The sequence below is a fragment of the Telopea speciosissima genome, chromosome 1 (assembly GCF_018873765.1).
Source record: "Telopea speciosissima isolate NSW1024214 ecotype Mountain lineage chromosome 1, Tspe_v1, whole genome shotgun sequence".
In the NCBI taxonomy this organism is placed as follows: domain Eukaryota; kingdom Viridiplantae; phylum Streptophyta; class Magnoliopsida; order Proteales; family Proteaceae; genus Telopea; species Telopea speciosissima.
In genome coordinates, this window is record NC_057916.1 from 22,820,874 (window position 1) to 22,840,908 (window position 20,035).

At 38.1% G+C, this 20,035-nt stretch overlaps 1 protein-coding gene and 1 long non-coding RNA gene across 4 annotated transcripts in view; one reads left to right on the forward strand and one right to left on the reverse strand.

Annotated features, from left to right (window-relative positions):
- Positions 1-7,621, reverse strand: part of LOC122648646 (nucleobase-ascorbate transporter 12) — a 37,107-nt gene extending 29,486 nt beyond the window's left edge. For 2 of the 3 annotated variants that reach the window (XM_043841861.1, XM_043841865.1), the window contains exons 1-6: positions 7,488-7,621; positions 6,868-7,438; positions 6,659-6,756; positions 6,384-6,554; positions 2,250-2,350; positions 1,220-1,355 (exon numbers count right to left, since the gene is read on the reverse strand). In XM_043841861.1, coding sequence (XP_043697796.1) covers positions 1,220-1,355; positions 2,250-2,350; positions 6,384-6,554; positions 6,659-6,756; positions 6,868-7,360 — 999 coding nt within the window. In that variant the 5' untranslated portion in view covers positions 7,361-7,438; positions 7,488-7,621. The remainder of the gene's footprint in view (positions 1-1,219; positions 1,356-2,249; positions 2,351-6,383; positions 6,555-6,658; positions 6,757-6,867; positions 7,439-7,487) is intronic. The other variant, XM_043841862.1, reaches the window with a different exon arrangement.
- Positions 692-17,646, forward strand: LOC122648648. Its single transcript, XR_006331110.1, has 3 exons — positions 692-701; positions 16,012-16,015; positions 17,485-17,646. It is a non-coding gene; the product is annotated as an uncharacterized LOC122648648 (long non-coding RNA).
- The last annotated feature ends 2,389 nt before the right edge of the window (positions 17,647-20,035 follow it).

Genomic DNA, 20,035 nt, shown 5'->3' on the forward strand with positions numbered 1-20,035 from the left:
CTTGTACTTTTGTTGGTGGGAATTTGGTTACTTGAGAAGTAAGAAGCAACCTGTGGTGGCTAGGTCAAGTGCTGAGGCAGAATTTAGAGCTATGGCTCACGGAGTGTGTGAAGTCTTGTGGTTGAAGAGACTTGTTCAGGAATTGGGATTTGAGACTGTCAAACCTATGAGTTTATATTGTGACAACAAGGCAGCCATAAGTATTGCCCACAACCCAGTGCAACATGATAGGACCAAGCATGTTGAGGTTGATAGACATTTTATCAAGGAAAAGATTGAGTCAAAGACCATCTGTACCCCTTTTGTGAAGACGAATGAACAAGTGGCCGACATCCTCACCAAAGGACTTAGCACTCATCACTTTGACTGTTTATTGAACAAGCTGGGTATGTATGACATATACCACCCAGCTTGAGGGGGAGTGTTAAGAATAGGAGTTTAAGGGTATTCTTGTATATAACCACATGTATTTTATATTTCTTCTGTTATTTGTATAAGGCCAGGGGCCCCTGTGTAATTAGTTATTCTTTTACAATATAAGGAAGTTTGTCTCTAGTTTGAGATAGAAGAGATTAAACACAACCGTATGTGCTCTTCTCTTTCCCTCTCTTTTCCTTCTTCTCCTTCCTCTCTAAAACTGAACACAAGGATGCATTGAGCTGAAAGTTGAGAAGTGAAGAAACAAAATATAAACAAATTCAGTGTAACTCATATGAGGATGTTGAGTTGGATGATTAGAAAACTAGAAAAGATAAAATAAAGAATGAACAAATTAGAGCTAATCTAGGAGTAGCTCCGATACATGAAAAGTTGCGAGAAAGTCATTTGAGGTGGCATGGATATGTGCAATGGAGACCTTTGAATGCTCCAGTACATAAGGGTGATTTGATTCAAATTGAAGAACCTAAAAGAGCCAAGGGTAGGCCTAAAATGACTCTAGAAGAAGTGGTGAGGAAAGACATGTCTAGCGTAGGACTAACAACAAATATGGCTTTAAATAGAGCTGATTCGGGAAAAAAAAAAATATTCATGTAGCCAACCCCATTTAGTTGGGATAAGGGTGAGTTGAGTTGAGTACAAAAGAAAAGTTAGTAAGGGCAAGTAATAAAACAAGAGTTAAACACCACTCATGTTAAACTGAGAATGTAGTAACACACAAATAACTCCCAAAATTTAACACAAGCATACCAACAATCTGGGTTGGCTATTGTGAACTTACAAGCGAAAAAATTATGACCAGCAGTATCTGCACTGTACCAATCTCAATGCAGTTACCCACTTGAGGGAAACCATAACTATAGAAGGAGAGTCCAACAGCAGCAATTGTAGGAGCTACAACCACTGGATTGATCAGCCTGAGAAGAAAAGGATTTGCATAAAGAAGAATAATTGAAAGCGCTAAGAACAGTATCTAGAATGCAATGAGTCAGTGTCAAAGAAATACAAGACAGATCCTTTAATTTGAAAGCTAAGCTATAGTAATCTCATAAATATCAACACCAAATGCCTTGTCCAAGAAAATCCTTTTATGAGCTTTTACAACAATATTCTGTCAGATTTATGATGTATACAAAATAACTCAATTCCACATTGATTTCTCTAATTTTCTTCACCAATCTTTATCTTGTCAAGATTCGGAGGGAAGAAAACAGCGGAAAAGACAATGGAATAAACAAAACAACTCCAAGGTTCACAGGAAGCTCAAAGGCACATTTATGAGGTTTAAGCTTGCGATTGGAGAACAAGTTTGTCAAAGTAGAGAGGTACATCTCATGTCATGCATAAACATCTTTTGAAAATTAGTAGAACTTAGTTTCAAAGGGGTGAAAGTGGGGGTGGGGAAGCCCAGTGTACTAACATGCACATCCATTGTGATCTTGGTTTGATTCCTACCTTCTACTCCCCTCATTTCGCAACATAAAGCTAAAGAAGCTTTATAAACATTCATTCGGTTACTATTACCAAAATCTACTCCATCCACAGCAGCAAAATGAAATATTTAATGGTGACACGAAGACTAAATTTTATCCTTAAGAATCAATCCAATATTTTTACAAACTGCAGAAGCTTTTATTTTGTTTCTCAAAAACAGGAGATTTTATCGAGAGCTGCATCGCATACTTCTATTTCTATGCGCTTCTTACAAACTGACTTTCCTTGCTTTTACCAATCCACATACATCCATAAAGAAACCAACAAGATAAAAATAAATAAATAACAAACAACCATGAAGATACTAAGAAGCAGACCTTAGAAAGACTGACATGAGCCCACTATACCCCAATATTGCTTGAAAAGCAGAAGATATGATAATAGCCCCCTGCAGCTCCTTCATAATATGCCTAAAATTCTGCAATATTAAATAAGTTATGATGATTTCTAATTGAAGTTATCATGCATAAATAAGCTACTAAATGAATAATGAGTTTACAATTGTTATCAAATTATCATATAACAGAATGTAAAAGAATATTTTATAAGATAGGTCTGAAGAAGCTCATAGTGGTCAACCCATTTTTGTATATCAAAAAATAGTCTTCAGAAAGATGGCATTCAATGCTTTTGAATTTTCCATCGCCACTAAAAAGTATGCAGTTTCATTACAAGTGATTAACCAAATATATGTCAATCTACCAACTCTGATGGGCTTGTGGGATATTTCACAAACATACATGACATTTTTCTTCTTGGCCAGGGTGGCTTCAGGATTTGAACTAGATCCCTAATCCTAGGTATATAGAGGCTCTAAAAGAAGACAAACACACCGACAGGAATATCCAGGTCCTCTTATCCGAAACTCCAAAGTCGAAGGTTTGATGTGTAGAGGCTCTAAAAGAAAACAATTAGCTGCTAGCCCAGCCAGACCCATTGGGCAAACCTAATGCACCCCTCTTCATGGCCCTACTTCTGGACAGGGAATCTCATTTTATCATTCATTTTCTAACAATAACAGAATGCCATTCACCAGATCACACCATTAATTAGGTTGACCATAACCCCACTATAATTCCATCACAATTCGGCAACTCCACTGGAGATCTGATTCATGAATCAGGTTCATTCAGACCCTACATCAGCTATCAACATCACCTTCAACAGATCTGAGGAGGAGGCTCCCTTGCCCTCGATATGTAACTCTCCAATGGTATTCATCCAACCTCAAGATAAAAATGATATTCCTTGTCTGCAATAATGTTCTGTAGAACATATTAGTTAAAGAGGGAAAAAGTGAGACCTTAAAATTGAAATTAGCATATAAAAAAGCCCTCATATCCCAACCTAAAATCTCTTGAAAAATTCTGCCATGGCACATTAAACTAGACATCACACAAACAGCGTAATACAATCATAATGTACCACTTTAAAAAGAAATGCAGCCGCAGTTTATTGACAAGTTGGGCCTTTATCCTATCAGTTAGATTGTTATATAGCTTCTACCATTATCTAGAAATTCCTTAACTGGTTAAAAACATCAAGCACTGGGTTACCATATTTCTACCTCCTTCCCTTTCAATAAATACTACTAATATTGATTTGCTTCTAATTATTTTACCTATTTTCCACTGCTTCTGCACCAGAGAGTAGAAAACAATCAACAACATAGTCACTTCTAATAACTCGCTTGGAATTCTCTTTCTTTCTTGCTTTTCTTTCTTTTTTTTGGGGAAACATTACAAAAAAAAAAAACCTGTAGTTTGAAAAAATTACATCAATCCCCCTCAAAATTAAATTCACCTCCCCTTTGGAAGGGGGTAGGGGGGGAGGGGGAACCATACAATACTTGCAAGAACGCACCCTTTCTTTGACCTTGCCTCAAACCCCCCCCCCCCCAAAATTAGAAGTCCTTCAATTCTAGTTTTGATTAGAGGCATAATGAATACATTCGTGGAGATAACAATACCATCATAAACAACCACTCATGTCTCAGTGATAAGTGGAGCTTCATTTTAAGGGAGGATGTGCACGTGTAAAGCATAGACATAAAAATTCCACTTTAAACTTGTTTCCCCGCTTATTTGGGGACTAATCATCCCCTTTGGCCTTTCCCACAAATAAATTTTGCCCTTGATGACAATCTGATATGAATAATATGATAGACTTGTAGTATTGACCTAGTGAAAAATAAAATGAGAACCATTGTTCACCAGCTGTAAGAAATTACTCTCATTGGGTATAGGAATTTGATAATATTTTCCCAATTGCAGAATTATGAACTCCCAATATTGAGATAGCACCCATCACCCTAGTTATGGACCCTCCCCCCCCCCCCCCAATCCTTTAGTTCTAATGGATACTGACTTCAATAAGGGCAAAGCAAAGCAACCTGCCAAAAGGGAAAGAAGTACAACAATAAAATTACAACCCAACCCCCCACCCCAAAAAAAAAGAAACAAAGAAAAGAAGTGCTACACAAGAAAATACCACAGTATACACATAAGACCAAGCAACACTGCACTTAGATAATTCATCTACCAATGAGTTAGCAGATCTTATCTTCCACCTGGAGAAGAGATTTCCTAGAAGTGCAAAGAAACCTAAAATGATTAACAATATACATAAATCTCCAAGCGCATTCACCTCTGTAATATCATCCCCTAAAGACCCAAGCCACATGACCTTCCACAAACAGAAGGGTACAACTCTATCCCAAATGTAAGAGCTATCAGGTCTGCAAATCAAATCCCCTAATACTAGTCAACAACAACAACAACTCAGCCTTATCCCAACTAAATGGGGTTGGCTACATTGATCCTAGTGTGGACAAGATAAAAGGATAAAGGAAAAGAAAAGGAACACACCACCAACAACAACAAATCAGTCTTATACACAGTAACTGGGGTCAACAACGTGGATCCTTTTCCTCCAATCAGCTCTATTCGACGTCATACTTGGAACAAGACCTAAACTATGCATGTCTCTCCTTACTACTTCTCCTAGGGTCATTTTAGGCCTGCCCCTAGCTCTTTTAGAACCTTCAATCATAATCAAGTCACTCCTCCGAACTGAGGAATCCGAAGGCCTCCGTTGAACATGGTCAGGCCACCTCAGCCGACATTCTCGTAGCTTATCTTGAATCGGGACTACTCCATCTCAACATCTTCATCTCCGCTACACTTATCTATATGACACTTCTTGACAGCCCAACACTCCGATCCATACATCATAGTCGGTCTCATGACTGTCCTGTAAAATTTTCCTTTAAGCTTTAAAGGGATCCATTGATCACATAACACTCCGAATGCACCTCTCACTTCATCCAACCAACTCTAATCCTCTGAAAGACATCATCTTCTATATCACCTTCCTTACTGATGATTGATCCTAGATACCTGAAATGGTAACTTTGCGGAATCTCGATCTCATCAACTTTTGCCCCCTCATTATCCGTCCTGAGTTGCTGAAATTACAAAGTATACACCCCGTCTTTGTTCTACATATCTTAAAACCTTTTGATTCCATGGTTGATCTCCATAGCTCCAGTTTGGTATTAATTCCAGCCTTTGTCTCATCCACCAAAACCATGTCATCAGTAAAAAGCATGCACCAAGGAACTGCACCAATACCCTTATGGCCTAATACTAGTATTCCCTGGAAAATAAAGAGAGGGTCAACAGTTCATGATCCCTTCAGGCAACATGCTACCTAAAACCCTCCTGGCCATTGAGATTCCATCAATGTTCACTTTTTGATGAACCATGGCAGATTATGGGGAGGAAAGTAGGAGCAAACTATTTCAACCAATTTCTCAAGATAAAACCAAGGGAGGTGATGATCTCTATGAACAAACAATCTAGCAATTGTAGGAATGCAGGGGATCTCACACAGCACAAATAATATCAAAGGAACAAAATTTTCTATATAAAAACACAAATTTAGACTAGCGTACTATACAGAATGAACAGGTATGCTCAATAAGTTGCCCCCCTCTTGGAAGGCCCATGTAACTCCAGATCCCAAGAATACTACAGAAAAGGAAATCCTCAACATCCAATCTAGACATTGATTTTTTATTTTTTTTTAAATTGATATAATGTATAATTTGTTTTTCCTTTTCAATTAGTAAGTTGCATCGTATTCTTTTTAATATAGTTTGATTGAGTCAGCACAAAAATAATTATACTAAAAAAAATAGTGACTTCCAAGAGGGAGAACGCAGAACGGACTGTCTCAGGGTATGAGCTTGAAGGTCATTTGTAAGATACACATCACCTATCTTCTCAAGTGCATGTAAATCTTACATGGTGTAGAGAACCACTTTCACAGCATTAGATTCTTTGATGTAAAACTAAGAGTATCAAGATCCTAGTAAAAAATTACAAAGAACTGAAAATTGTCTCCAGATAGTCAAACTTAAAAATCATTAGAGTATTGAAGAAACCTACATTGCCACTCAGTCTCTGGAACTGAGGTGAGTTAATTATCGCCAGTGCTGGAGCCAGATAAACAAAAGATGGACCCTGTATCAATGGCAACCTGGATCCGAAGAATGTGTGCAACAGTGTTGTCACCCCTGAAACGAATAGTACAGTAGACACCACCACAGAAGTATCCTCCTGACACTCACTAACATCTATTAGACCAAGTGATTTACAATTTAACATGCACCAACAAAAGAGATCTTCCAATAGTAATAATAGTAATAGTTATAGAAGCTCACATGACTGCCGCCCATTGCTGGAACTATGACAAGTGGAATGAGAATCAAGGAACCCAACATGGAAAGATAATGCTGAAGTCCATACAAACCAATGGGAACTGAAGCATTTCACAGTTAAATCAGTCACATATTAATAGCCATAAGATATATTTAAAAAGGCACTTTTTTTTTTCTTTTAGAAGAAAATAATTTTATTTAATAAAGCTCACCGAGGCCAGGGGAATCTCTGAGCTCATATTTCATATGAGAGTGACGTGCCACAAACCCTTCGTCGTCGATGGATTGAGGCAAGACATCAACGACCTCCTCATCTCTGCTAGGTTTCGAAGGCGGAGGCGGAGGGTTAGACCGAACCTGGCCGTTGGTACTGGGTGCTGCTGCGCTCCTTGCAGTTCCCTCCGTCTCCCTTCTCTTCTTAACCGATTGATCTCTATTGGCCGACACTGGGATTTTCTCACTCTCAGGCTCACCATTTGCATTTAGAGGTGGCCGAGCTCGGCCGGATTCAAGATCCACTTGTGGCTCCGCCTCCTTAGGTTTAGGAACTGCAACAATCTGACCAGAATCACTCGCATTCGTCTCACCAGAGAACCTCGCTCTGAATCCAGTCCTCTTGGCCCACGAAGACGGCATTGCATTGGTCTCGGGTGCCGGCGGCCATGGCCCCGGCCTCGGGCGTCTTGTTGGGTCGGAGCTCGCCATTTAACCCCCACTAGCTAAAGCTGCATCACTGGATAACAAATACAGAAAATGTCTGTAGATCTGATTTCTATCAACTAGTATCTAGGGTTCTCAATATGCTTCCGAAGTAGTATACTTAGTTTGCTAGCTTAGCTGCTTAGGGTTTCGAGAAAAGAAGAGAAGTGATTTTCTGTGCAAGCTGCAACTTTCAGTGCCCGGAGATGATAGAATAGTGTGCACGTTGGAACGAAGAAACGCCAAAACGGGTGACAACTAAGATTGGGGTGGGGGGGGGGGGTGGGGTGGGGCTGTAGAGTCAAGACTCAAGACTCAAGACTCAAGACTCAAGAGTGTGGAGTTAGAGTGTGGAGTCCTCCCTATTTTCATTCTCTCTCCATTGGCCGATTTATTGATGATGTAATGGACGATAGGGATGGGGCATATACCCACATAGAGATTTCTAAATCTAATTGTCAACCAACGGTTCGGATACGCCACACGACCCTCCATAAATTACAACTGCCCCGTGTAGTCTGCCCTGATTGAACGGGCGTTTTGTGATATTTGTACTGTTAATTATATAATTAATTGACTCGATCAACTTTATATTCAGGTAATCCGCTACACTTAATAACTTTTATGGATCTTATGACGAAAAGCGAATACACCATTCAACATGCACACGTGTTGCCTTTCCACCAATGGAAACCGTCAGATTTCTTACAAGGTGGATGGGTGTTAGTGTAGATTCCAATCTGAGGGGTAAATATTCATTCTAAGTAGAAATTATATAGTTTTAGAACGCGGACTGATCTAAATGGTCAAAGCAGGTTTTACCTGAACCTGTCGTCTTTTACGATACTGGGGTTTGTGTTTGAAAGGAATATGTTTTGATTCCACTTGTCTGGATTAGATTAAGCGATAACGGCATTGAAAGAGACGGGCCAGCAGGGTCCAAAGGAGAAGACTGGTCTCTTTCGGATTGCCCTTAGACGGCACCGTCTCTTCACGGTTAGGGCCTCAGATGATGACGACGACGACACGAACCGAACATGCTCGTCGCAGATTACTCCAGGGCAGGGGACTGTAGAATGAATGTAGTTAGGCACAACCACTGAGGCGGTCTAAAGTACTACTCCATAATTCCCGACTATTTGGTTGGTTTTGAAATCTCTTGCAAGTCCCCATTGGATAGCGAGTACCGAACCCAATTATTAAAAGCCTGCTTCCATGTCCAGCAATAATTTTAGGTCATGTAAATTCTGTCTAGAGTCGGTTTTCTTTCACCCACGGTTTTCTTTCCAGTAGTTATTTTCTGGCAATTGTGTAAGGCTTTGAAATATAATATAAAAAGAATTGGAGAAAATTGTCAGTCTTCCATGAGTTTATCTCTCTCCTTTTCATATGAAAAGACATCCTTATCCTTTTTTATTGAGGAGGAGGGAGATAGACACATGGGAGTGTTGGTGTAGGCCACATTCTCAAACATAAAACTATTTTTCAAAACGAAATTCACTAATAGGAGGAGGATGATTATAACTGAATGAACTAAGCGTGCCAATCCCTATAAGTGAAGAACGATAGTACTCGTCAAGATAGTTCATACCTAGGAGGAACCTTACATTCTGTAGTATTATTAGGCATGTGGTTATAATAAATCGAAGCATGCAACCGAATTGAATAACAATCCATTGGGATTCGAACCCTAAAGATAGTCTTCTCCCGTATTTACATATCGTTGTTAGCTTAGATTTGTTTATTTCGTTCGTAGTTTAAAATCAAATTTATTGTATTTTAATTTTCATCACTTTCATTTTATCATTTTAGTAATTTAGTCTTCTAGTTCCCCGTAGATCGACCCCTTACTTGCTACTTGCTAAATTAATTTAGGATCTTATTTTTGACCGATTAACGACACGATCAAATTTTGACCGTTTCACTATATTTTCCTATCAATGAATTTGAAAAATCTTTCCCCTTGATTGTTCGTATGATGGTACCAATAACCACAGACAAGGGTTTTTTCATTTATCATGGGCGAAGAAAAACCTACTAACCGCTGCTAATGTTTCACCAAAAAAAATAAAAAAAAAACACACCAACTTCTAATGTGGGATCCAACACTCCCCTCAAATGTAGGATCCACCTAAATATGAATAAAAGGAAAGTACAAGAAAGGCATCGTACCAATCCATACACATAGACAAAGGAAACAAACACAAGAGGGAGGATCGAAATCTCATAAGATGTACCAATCCATATACACATAAACAGAGGAGGTGTCTACCAAAAAAGACAAAGGAAATTAATACAAGAGGGAGGATCGAAATCCCATCAAATCGAGATTTGTTCTGATACTATATTGGATTTTTATCTAAAAAAAAATAAAAAGGGAAAATATCTACCCCTCCCCTCTAAGTTTGCCTAATATCAATCCAGTACCCAAGTTTTGAAAAATATCTACCCCCTCCCTTACTTTATAAAGATTTTATCAATCATACCTTAACCGTTAGAAAATGCCATTAAGTGATGACATGGCATGTATATAATTTATAAAACCCCAAAATACCCTTAACCCAACCCAACCCTTGCTGGAGTGAAACCCTTTGTTTTTGGGTAGATATTTTTCAAAACTTGGATACTGAATTGATATTAGGCAAACTTAAAGGAGAGGGGGTAGATATTTTCCCAAAAAAAAATGACCTGTTAATTGAAGGTACCATGGGAAATTTTCCAAAGGGATTAGTTTGTTAATAGAATTTCTAGGTTCTGCCTAAAAAAAAATAAAGGTACTATCAATTATATGAACAAAATGGCAATTTCACTCACAATTGATATGAGATCCAAAATTGTTATGAGCTTAAAATCGATAGGAGAAGAGGAGAGATGAAAAATAGAGAGAGAGATTCAGGGGAGGAGAGAGGATGTAAGAAAATAGGGAGTTTGGTTTTACAAACAAAGCCTTGCATCTTGGCTTGAGTGAGGAAACCATATCTGATCTCTTTAAGAGATAATTTAGGAATTCAGAAGTCAATCTACTTCATTTTCCATACTTACTGTATTTAAATATTACGATTACAAATCAGTTTGGATAACTACTAGTTACCCACGTCTCCCATTAAATGTCTCCCATTAGATGAGAGAGTCCCAACATTTATACTTCTAGTTACAATATTAATAACTTCTTTAACTATCACATACAGTCTCTAATATAAATTACTACTATTACCATGTACACAAATCCCTTGTAATGTGGATGATAGGAGAGAGATGATAAGTCGTACAACATCGTACGATGACCATGCAAAGATAGACAGCCATGCATACGGATTTCAATACTGATATGAGAAAATTATTTTTCCACTCTTTCTCACCTTCATAACGAAGGTGATTACAACTTGGATTTAGAATTTTAATTGACCCATTTGCAAAAACAAAGGGTTTCACTCCAGCTATGGGTATCTCTGTCTTATTATCACCTGGCTGGCCTAGTGAAGGCAATAAAATTACAGTTGCGTCCTAACCACGTACCCAAGGCCATAATGGGTGCTCTAACCCTACCATTTTCAACAGCTGATGGTTAGCACTTGTGATTTTGATGCATCTCATCGTGGCCTTATTAAGAATTGTACTATAAATTTGCATATTATGTGTTAGGGTTAGGGTTTTAAGCACAAGGTTGCTTAAAGCATTACACCCTGAGTATCTAATTTGGAATACCCAGACTGTTGCCTCCAGCTAGTATATATAGGAAAACTAGGGTTTAGGTCAGATGGGCTAATTACTAAATTGCCCCTCACAGCCTGGGCATTAATACAAGTAGGATTATATTAGAACATATAAAGGGATATTACATAAATACCCTTACAATCTCCTCCTATGTTCTACATATATCCATTACACATGTATTGGAACCATTGTTCAATCAGTAATTGAATCAATATAAATTGAATATCAATAATCCAATAAATCAAATAAGAAATAAGTAAACTTCAAGAAATAAAACAAAGGTTTTAGATCAAAACTAAACCCAACAATAAATCCGAAGTTCCACATGCAAGTGGCTAAACCAAAAGAAATAATCAAAAGGAAAAGTCATTGCAATCCATGTGACTTTACTCATCAAGTAAGTCATCCTCATCGAGATCCAGATTCAACCGTTCTCCTCCATCTTCGCCATTCTCTGTAATTTGTCAAATATGAATTTCATAAGATATTATGAATTCAATCATTTGCACAATAGTATCTAGTTCAACAATAAGAACTTAGTACATTTCATATATGGCTGAAGGTAAATCAAAAAATAATAAGCATCATCATCAAGTTTCTTTACAAGAACTCGATCCTATATAGTCTCTATCATAAGGACCATACCATGTTTCCATTTGGAATATGTATTCGTCATATCAGTCATAGATTTATGTTGTATCATCAAATTTGGAATGGTACACCATACTATGAAAGACATGTCATCAAATTTGGAATGACATAAAGACTAGCACAATATCATTGAAACATATCAGACATTTTCCATATTCCTTTGTGGAATAACAAAGTAAGGAGACTTCACATGAAAATTTGCTACACCATCAAGTTTGGAATGGTTTCACAAACCCCCCATACTTAGTAACCTAACTAAGTTATCTCGAAACATGTAAACGTCCCGAATGCTTACCAAGGCTAGATGAGATTCGAATAATTCAAAATAATATTGGGTTAGGTTAAGACCGACTAAATGGTCTTTAACCCCATCTCCCGTAGTTTTGAATGTTCGATCTTTGTTCAATCCCTTTGTAAGGGCATCGCCGTATTATCCTTCGATCTCACATCAATCAAAGTGATAATCCCTTGTTCGTTCTATAATTCAACATGGCCTGTTTCACCGATGTGTCTCCTCTTACCATTAAAGAGTGAGTTATTCACAATCGTCTTTGTTGCTTGATTATCACAGAATATAGATATAGAGTTTAACTTAAAACTCCTCAATGGAATATCCATGATCGGATCCTTTATCCACTCGCTTCATCTCCCTAGAAACTAGAGCATAAAGTTTCGATTCCATAGATGACAGAGCAATACTAGTCTGTCTTTTGGATTTCCATGCTACATGCTCCTCCTAGTGTAAATACATAACCACCGGTGGATCTGGCTGTCTCCCAAATCGAGCACCAAGATGCATCGAATATCCTTCCAAAGTTGGAGGATGTCCATTATAACATAAAGCATAACCTTGAGTACCCTTAAGGTATCTCATCAGCCTCGATAGGGCATCCCAATGCTCTTTTCCAGGATTACTAGTGAAACGACTCAGCATGCCTACCGTAAAGGCTATGTCTGGCCTAGTGCAACTCATTGCATACATGAGACTACCAATCAGTTTAGAATAATCTAACTGATTCACGGTGTCACCTGTGTTAGGTTTCAACCGTTTGTTGTAGTCATAGGGTGTCTCAATCGGTTTACAATCACTGTATCTCCAACTAGAAAGTAGCTTCTCAATGTAATGAGTCTGATTAAGGGTGATCCCTTGCTCACTGAAGCTTACTCTCATTCCAAGAATGGTGTCTACTACACCAAGATCTTTCATGTTGAATTCTTTGGACAAGGTTTCTTTAATGTCACTCACTACAGAGAGATCAGAACCTAGAATCAACATGTCGTCTACATACAAGCAAATAATCGCGACCTTGTTTGACTCGACAAAAATAAAGGCACTTATCCGAGTTCTGGTTTGAAAACCAAAGCTCTTTACTTGTCTTGTCAAACTTCTCATGCCACAATTTAGGTGCTTGTTTAAGACCATAGAGAGATTTGTTTAATTTACAAACTCTTTTTTCGGAACCTTCCATGACAAACCCTTCAGGTTGGTTCATGTAGATTTCTTCTGTTAGGTCTCCATTAAGGAAAGCCGTTTTTACATCCATTTGATGCACAACATAGTGCTCAATAGATGCTATGGCAAGAAGAATCCTTATTGTTGCCAAATGGCAGATCGGAGAGTAGATGTCAAAATAATCTATCCCTCTCACCTGTTTATAGCCCTTAGCTACTAATCGTGCTTTATACCTGGCTATAGACCCATCTGGATTAAGTTTCTTCTTCAGTACCCACTTACACCCTATTGTCTTGGCCCCTCTAGGCAGATCAACAAGGTGCCAGGTCTCATTCTGCATTAAAGAGCTCATTTCCTCATCAATGGCTTCTTTCCATAACAGGGAGTCCCTAGATCTCATCGCTTCCTTATAGGTGGATGGATCAGCCTCTAAATGGGAGGTCACAAAATCCTCACCAAAATTCTTGGGTACTCGATCTCTAGTAGATACTCTTATAGATTCTGATTCAAGGAGCATTGTGGGAGTAGTGTCGAAACAATTGGTTCAGATTCCAAAGGTGATTCTCAGTAACCACTTGATCCAAACCAGGCAAGGTCGGCCTTTATCTCTAAGAAATTTATCCTCAAAGAATATAGCATCCCTAGATTCTATTACCACATTGGTTGATAGATCCAAAAATCGGTCTGCAGCACTGTCTTCTGCACAACCAAGATATACACAAGTGTTTGTTCTAGTTCCCACCTTAGGTCTCCTAGGGTCTTGTATCCTAACATAAGCTACACACCCCAAACCTTAAGAGTGTCATATCTACGGGGATGATTATGCCATAGTTCATAAGGTGTAGAAGTCAGTTTTGAATGTGGTAGTCTATTTAGAATGTGATTTGCAGTCAACACTGCTTCTCCCCAATAGCAAGAGGGCATACCAGCTGTCAATAACATGGATTTTAACATCTCTGTTAACGTCCTGTTCTTTCTTTCAGCTATGCCATTTGATTGAGGTGAGTAAGGAGCAGAGTTTCAAGGATTATGCTCGCAGAGGCAGAATTCCTTGAACTCGTCAATTTGTATTCTCCTCCCCTATCACTTCTAAGTCTTTTAATTTTCAAGTTCAACTGATTTTCTACCCTATTCTTGAAAATTTTAAATTTTTCAAAAGCTTCATCTTTAGATTTTAACAGGTATAAATGACAATATCTAGAAAAATCGTCTATAAATGTTATCAAATACTTTCGACCTCCTCTAGTTGTGTAGCTTTTAAAGTCACAAATGTCAGAATGTATAAGTTCAAGAAGTTGAGTGCTCCTAGAAACCGGTCTGAACGGTTTTCTAGTTATTTTAGTTTGAGCACACACTTCACATCTGTTAAATCTAATTGAAGTGTCTAATGGTAAATTATGAGTTTTAGCTAGTTTGAGCATTTTCTTATAGTTCACATGTCCTAACCTACAATGTAGTATTTTGGGATCAAGTAAATTATGGTTAACCTGGTTTATTATCTCATTAGCTAAACTCAACCTAAACATACCATTCAAATTATAAGCACATCCAAAATAAAAGGAGTTAACAGACAATGTTACTCTACCACTACTAAAAGTAATAGACATGCCAGCATCAAGCAAAATTCCAATGGAAATTAAATTCTTTTCAAAACCAGGAAAGATTTTAACATTTTTCAAAGTTAATATTTTACTTGATGATAGAACCAGTTTGTCCCTTGTTGAGCCACTTCCACGACATCTCCATTTGCAAGGATGACGATCTACGCTACTTGAACAACATCGGTGAGCGGTGTCCTTGCTATTGCAAACATGACAAGTCGCTCCGAGTCTAACCACCAATCAAGATGTCTGGCCAACCCCTTACCCTTGCCAATCATGGCAACAAAGTTAGTAGGCTCAGTCTTGTCCACCAAGATGTGAACTTCCTTCGTGGTGTGTCGTGTTCCCTTTCTTAGGACCCCTACACTCGGATGCATAGTGACCCCACTTTCCACGATTCGGCACTTGCCCTCTTTTTAAAATTAGGCTTTTTGGCCTCCAACGTTGGGGCTCTTTCTTAGGTGGCTTGGACTGCCTAGGATATTTCTTGGGTTGTGAAACCAAATTGGCAGATGCCTGTTGTTGTTTCACCATCTCCAAGTTATTCCTGGCTCTGTTATCATCTTCGATTCTAATGAACCGTTTGAGATCATCCAGCCCCACTTGTGTTTTCTTTCTGTGCATCTCAGTTTTAAAGGAATGCCAGGTAGAGGGTAACTTAAAGATAATTGCACCCACTAAGAATGCATCAACAACGGGGATGTTTTCTTGGTTCAATTTTGTTCTCAAGTTCTCAAAGTCACTTACTTGTGGAAGTATCTCCTTATCTTCTTGAAACTTGAAGTCCATAAACTTGTCAACCAAGTGAGTTTTTGATAGGTCCTCCTCCTTTTTGAATTGGGCTTCTAGGTTTTCCCAAATCTCTTTTGCAGTCTCATATTTACTATGGGTCTCTACATTACCTATCCGACACGCTGATCAATAGGTAGTATTTGCAAAAGTCTTCATCACTTATCCATTGGGCTTGATTAGGTCCGTACAATCGAGAAAATTTATTTACTACAAGTGTAGAAAATATTGAGGTACTTCAATCCAAACGAGTCCTCCTTTTCCAAGAACTGAACTCAGAGCCACTAAAGCTTTCCAATTTGATCATCTCAATTGGAACAGCGTGTTTCTCCATTGTTAAGTGATTTGTTTATATGTCGAAGTAAAAATTTAAATAAAAATAAATACTTCAAGGAACAATCACACCTGATATGAAGAACCCTGGATTTAGACGACGGAGGAAAAGAAAGTGGCGTGCGCATCGACACTTATGATGTGCACATTGGTGCTTGTTGATGCGGATCGCTGACTGCTAACACTGGCTGCCGATGCGATCGTTGGTGGCTGATGATGGCTGCTGGTCACGGACAGGTAACCGAAACCAATAGAATGAAAGGAGAGTTTGTACGGATCTTTCCTCCTTTTTTTTTTTTTTTCAAATCCAACAAATCAAACAGCCTTGAGAATCACCACACAAAACAACTTTTGACTTTCTCTAATCAAATAATAACTTTGAAGAAAGATTCTGCCAAAGGTCAAATCACTTCTTCTTTTGATTTTTTTTTTTTTTTTAATTTTTTTTTTTATAATAAAATAAAGAGAAACGAATCTTGTGATAAAGCCCTTTCAATTCAAAGCAATTAATGCCTTTGAAAGCAATTAATGCGTTCACCCTTTTTATCTCTTGCTATCTAACAATGAAAGCACTGAGAAGATGCAAAAAAAACCGAAGCGTAATTTGAAGAGCTCTTGACAAAAGGCCTCTGACAGCTTCTGCAAACGTACTTTGTGGTTTCCTTTGATCAAAACAGTAAGTAATTGGAGAGCTTTAAAGCCGATCGGATAACGCACTGCCGTGAATGATAAACGCCAATAAATCCAGAACCGTGAAGTACGATCTCTCAAAACCAGATTTTTGAATTTCAAAGCCGAACGTGAATCCGAAAATCCAAAAATCCAAAGCGATCTTGATCTTAAAGAAACGAAATACTAATGCTTTAAGATTGTTAGGGTTAGGGTTTTAAGCACAAGGTTGCTTAAAGCATTACACCCTGAGTATCTAATTTGGAATACCCAGACTGCTGCCTCCAGCTAGTATATATAGGAAAACTAGGGTTTAGGTCAGATGAGCTAATTACTAAATTGCCCCTCACAGCTTGGGCATTAATACAAGTAGGATTATATTAGAACATATAAAGGGATATTACATAAATACCCTTACATTATGTACAGAACGGATTGTCATGTTTTTTCTTCCTCTTTTGATATAAAATTTACGGTTTCTTGAACTGATATCACATATGCCTTTTCAATACGTTAATTCTGTAGCGCTTGATATAGCACCAAGAATATTGTGCAAGACAATAACAACTTTTGATGATTTAATGTTACGTACCTTTTAAATAATTTGAGTAAACTTTTTGTACACCCCTGATGTCTGTCTCGTTGAATTGTACATCACCTCCTTTTTAAAACCTTACTTTCAAATCTTCTGAGACTTACGGTGTTAGTTAGGTTATAGTTTTACAATGACCAAAATAGCTTTTGTACATCTTCTTCCAAAATAGCCAAAACTAAAATGACCATTGTACCCTTATTCCATCTTCAATCTTGATATAACAATTTAGGGCTCGAAATTAGAAAAGAACGTTGCAACTCAAGGGCGATGAAGCTCATGCACTTTAGTGACGATTGAAACTCCAACACCTCTGGCATTAGTAAAGGGAAGGCATCTGACCAAGAACCATCTCCTTTTGTCATGTCCCCAAGTCTGCGTTTCAGCTTCTCCTAGGAGATCTTCTTTGGTTCTTCGTTTCTCTTCTCGGAAACCCTTCCCAACCCTACAATCTTCTTCAGATACCCTCTTCCATGGACAAAGGATCGTCCTTCAAGCTTCTTCAAAGCAGGTTTGATAATCTCCTTCCACCTCTGCCCCTTTCTTTTCTGAAATCGGTCTTTAATTTCCTATACTAATTGGTAATTTTGGCTACATTGCAGACGAGCCGTTCCATTGGGATATCTTAGAAATGGTGGAAGAAAGGGATCCAACCAAATATGAAAGAGATCACTTTTGCATAGGATCTTGTGGATTCCTTATTAAACGCTGGAGATAAACTCATTATTGTGGATTTTTTTTCTCCCCGAATTGTGGGGGATGTAGAGCTATCTATCCCAAGGTGCTGATGTGGACTATTTTGGGTTTCTCCTCTTTTGTGTAAGATTAGGAAAGAAATCCTTGACTATTTTGAGTTATTCTTGATATGTTTGATCTTTTCACAGATATGTCAATTTGCGAAGATGAATCAAGATGTGCAATTCCTTCAAGTGAACAATGAGGAGCAAAATGCCATGTGTTATAGTCTGAATGTCTATGTCCTACCTTTCTTTTGGTTTTACAGGGAAGCCCACAGTCGTCTATTCAATTTTAGTTGCACGATTATCCGTTGCTGCTGTGGCAATTTGCAGACGCCGGAGAAGAACGTGGCAATTTGTAGACGTCGGAGATGTTTCAGATTTTTTAACACCTCATCTGCAAGTCTGCAACCACCACTCCAGGCGTCATAAACGTTCCATTGCCACCTTCACCACCAAGAATGGGTTCCATCGTCGTTGGTGTAAAAAATCGTCTAGATTGAAGGCGTCGCCGCCCTCTTTTCCGGCGTCTCTGCAACCGTCCTCTGCCAAACACTCTCAAACTTGATTTTTTCCTCCAATAGTTTCTAATTTATCCAAATGGGTATTATTGTAAACTCCTGTTGCCATAAGGGTATTTTGGCATTTTACAAATTTATGGCCTGTTGACATCGTCATTTAACAGGTTCACCCTAACAGAATGGGTATTACGTCAGTCCCAGTGAGTCTATAAGTAAGGTTTTTAAAACAAGGGGGTATACAAGTAAACGAGACAAACCTCAGGTTTGAAATCCCTTATTTGCCACTGACTTAAGGAACTTTTAGAAATAAGACAAAAGGCAATTAAAAAGAAAATGTCAAGTTCTAAATACACCTATAGAAGTGTCATTTAAGCAACACCTTCATATTCTATTGTTGATATTAAATTTTAAGTGTTGTTGTTTATGGATTAAGAATATAATCCATAATATGTTCACTTTTCATTCATATAATTTTGGGGCGGACTTTATGCACGATCGCCTTCCGTGATCTGTCATTTCGTCACATAGAGGGTGTGTTTTACATTTGAGGGGGGATTTTTATCCCTATCCAACGTTTTATATGCAACATGTGCAAAACTGTTTGCCTATATAGTGTTTTTTTTTTGGGTAGATGCCTATATAATTTTTAAGGTTTATACTTAAGCAAGTTAATGCGTTGATTTATGCACCCTAATGTGGAATTTTCTCATATTTTTGTTTATAATTGTTTATTACTAACTGCCTTGCAGCGTAGATGTGAAGGTAAGTACTTTTTGTTTGTTTGGTTTTGATCTAATTCATAAATTAGGGTTTATAATCTAGGACTATTTATAATATTGTTTAGCTTTGATTTATTTTATGAATTAGGGTTATTGCTTAGGAGTATTTATTATCCTACAAAAACATCAAATGAACGGGAAGACCAGGTTTAACGGATGGATCGAGGTGCTCAACACTTTCCTTGATCCATAATCTGACTCAAACCCAACCTCTGGGTAGAGACCAATTCCATTAGAATTGTGGGTTGAGTGGGATAGAGTTGTGATCAACTACCCATACGGGCAGCAATGGGGACAGATCCAACCCTCCATGGGCTGTGGGACCCATGCCCATGGACGGTTCAGATTTGTCCCCAAAGTCCCCAAGTGGGGAGCAGTGCTAGGATTATTGTCCCTTCATTACATTTCTCTATTCTTCTACCCCATTACACGTTTGGCTCATTCTCCTCACTGTCCCGTCTCATACTTATGTGCAAACAAATAGAGCCCAAGGTTTACCAACAAAAAAACAAAAAAATAGAGCCAAAGGGAAAACTATCAAATATGATAAGAATTCTCATTACTATAAAACTTTGAAAAATAAAATTCAACTTCCACTCACTATTATTACTCACAACCAGCAATCATTCTTGAGGAAGCTCCGATGGTTTCCTTAAATTAAAAATAATCAGTGCCAAGAATCCGCTATGGTGTTATGCATCTAACCTTGTAATCTCATCTTCTATCAAAATAAAACTGTTGACGCTCTCACACTCTAATAAGTTCATCTGTATCTTAAAAAATAATAATAAAATATTATTATATTAATCTTTCTTTGCAATCTTCAAATCTGCATCCTTCCA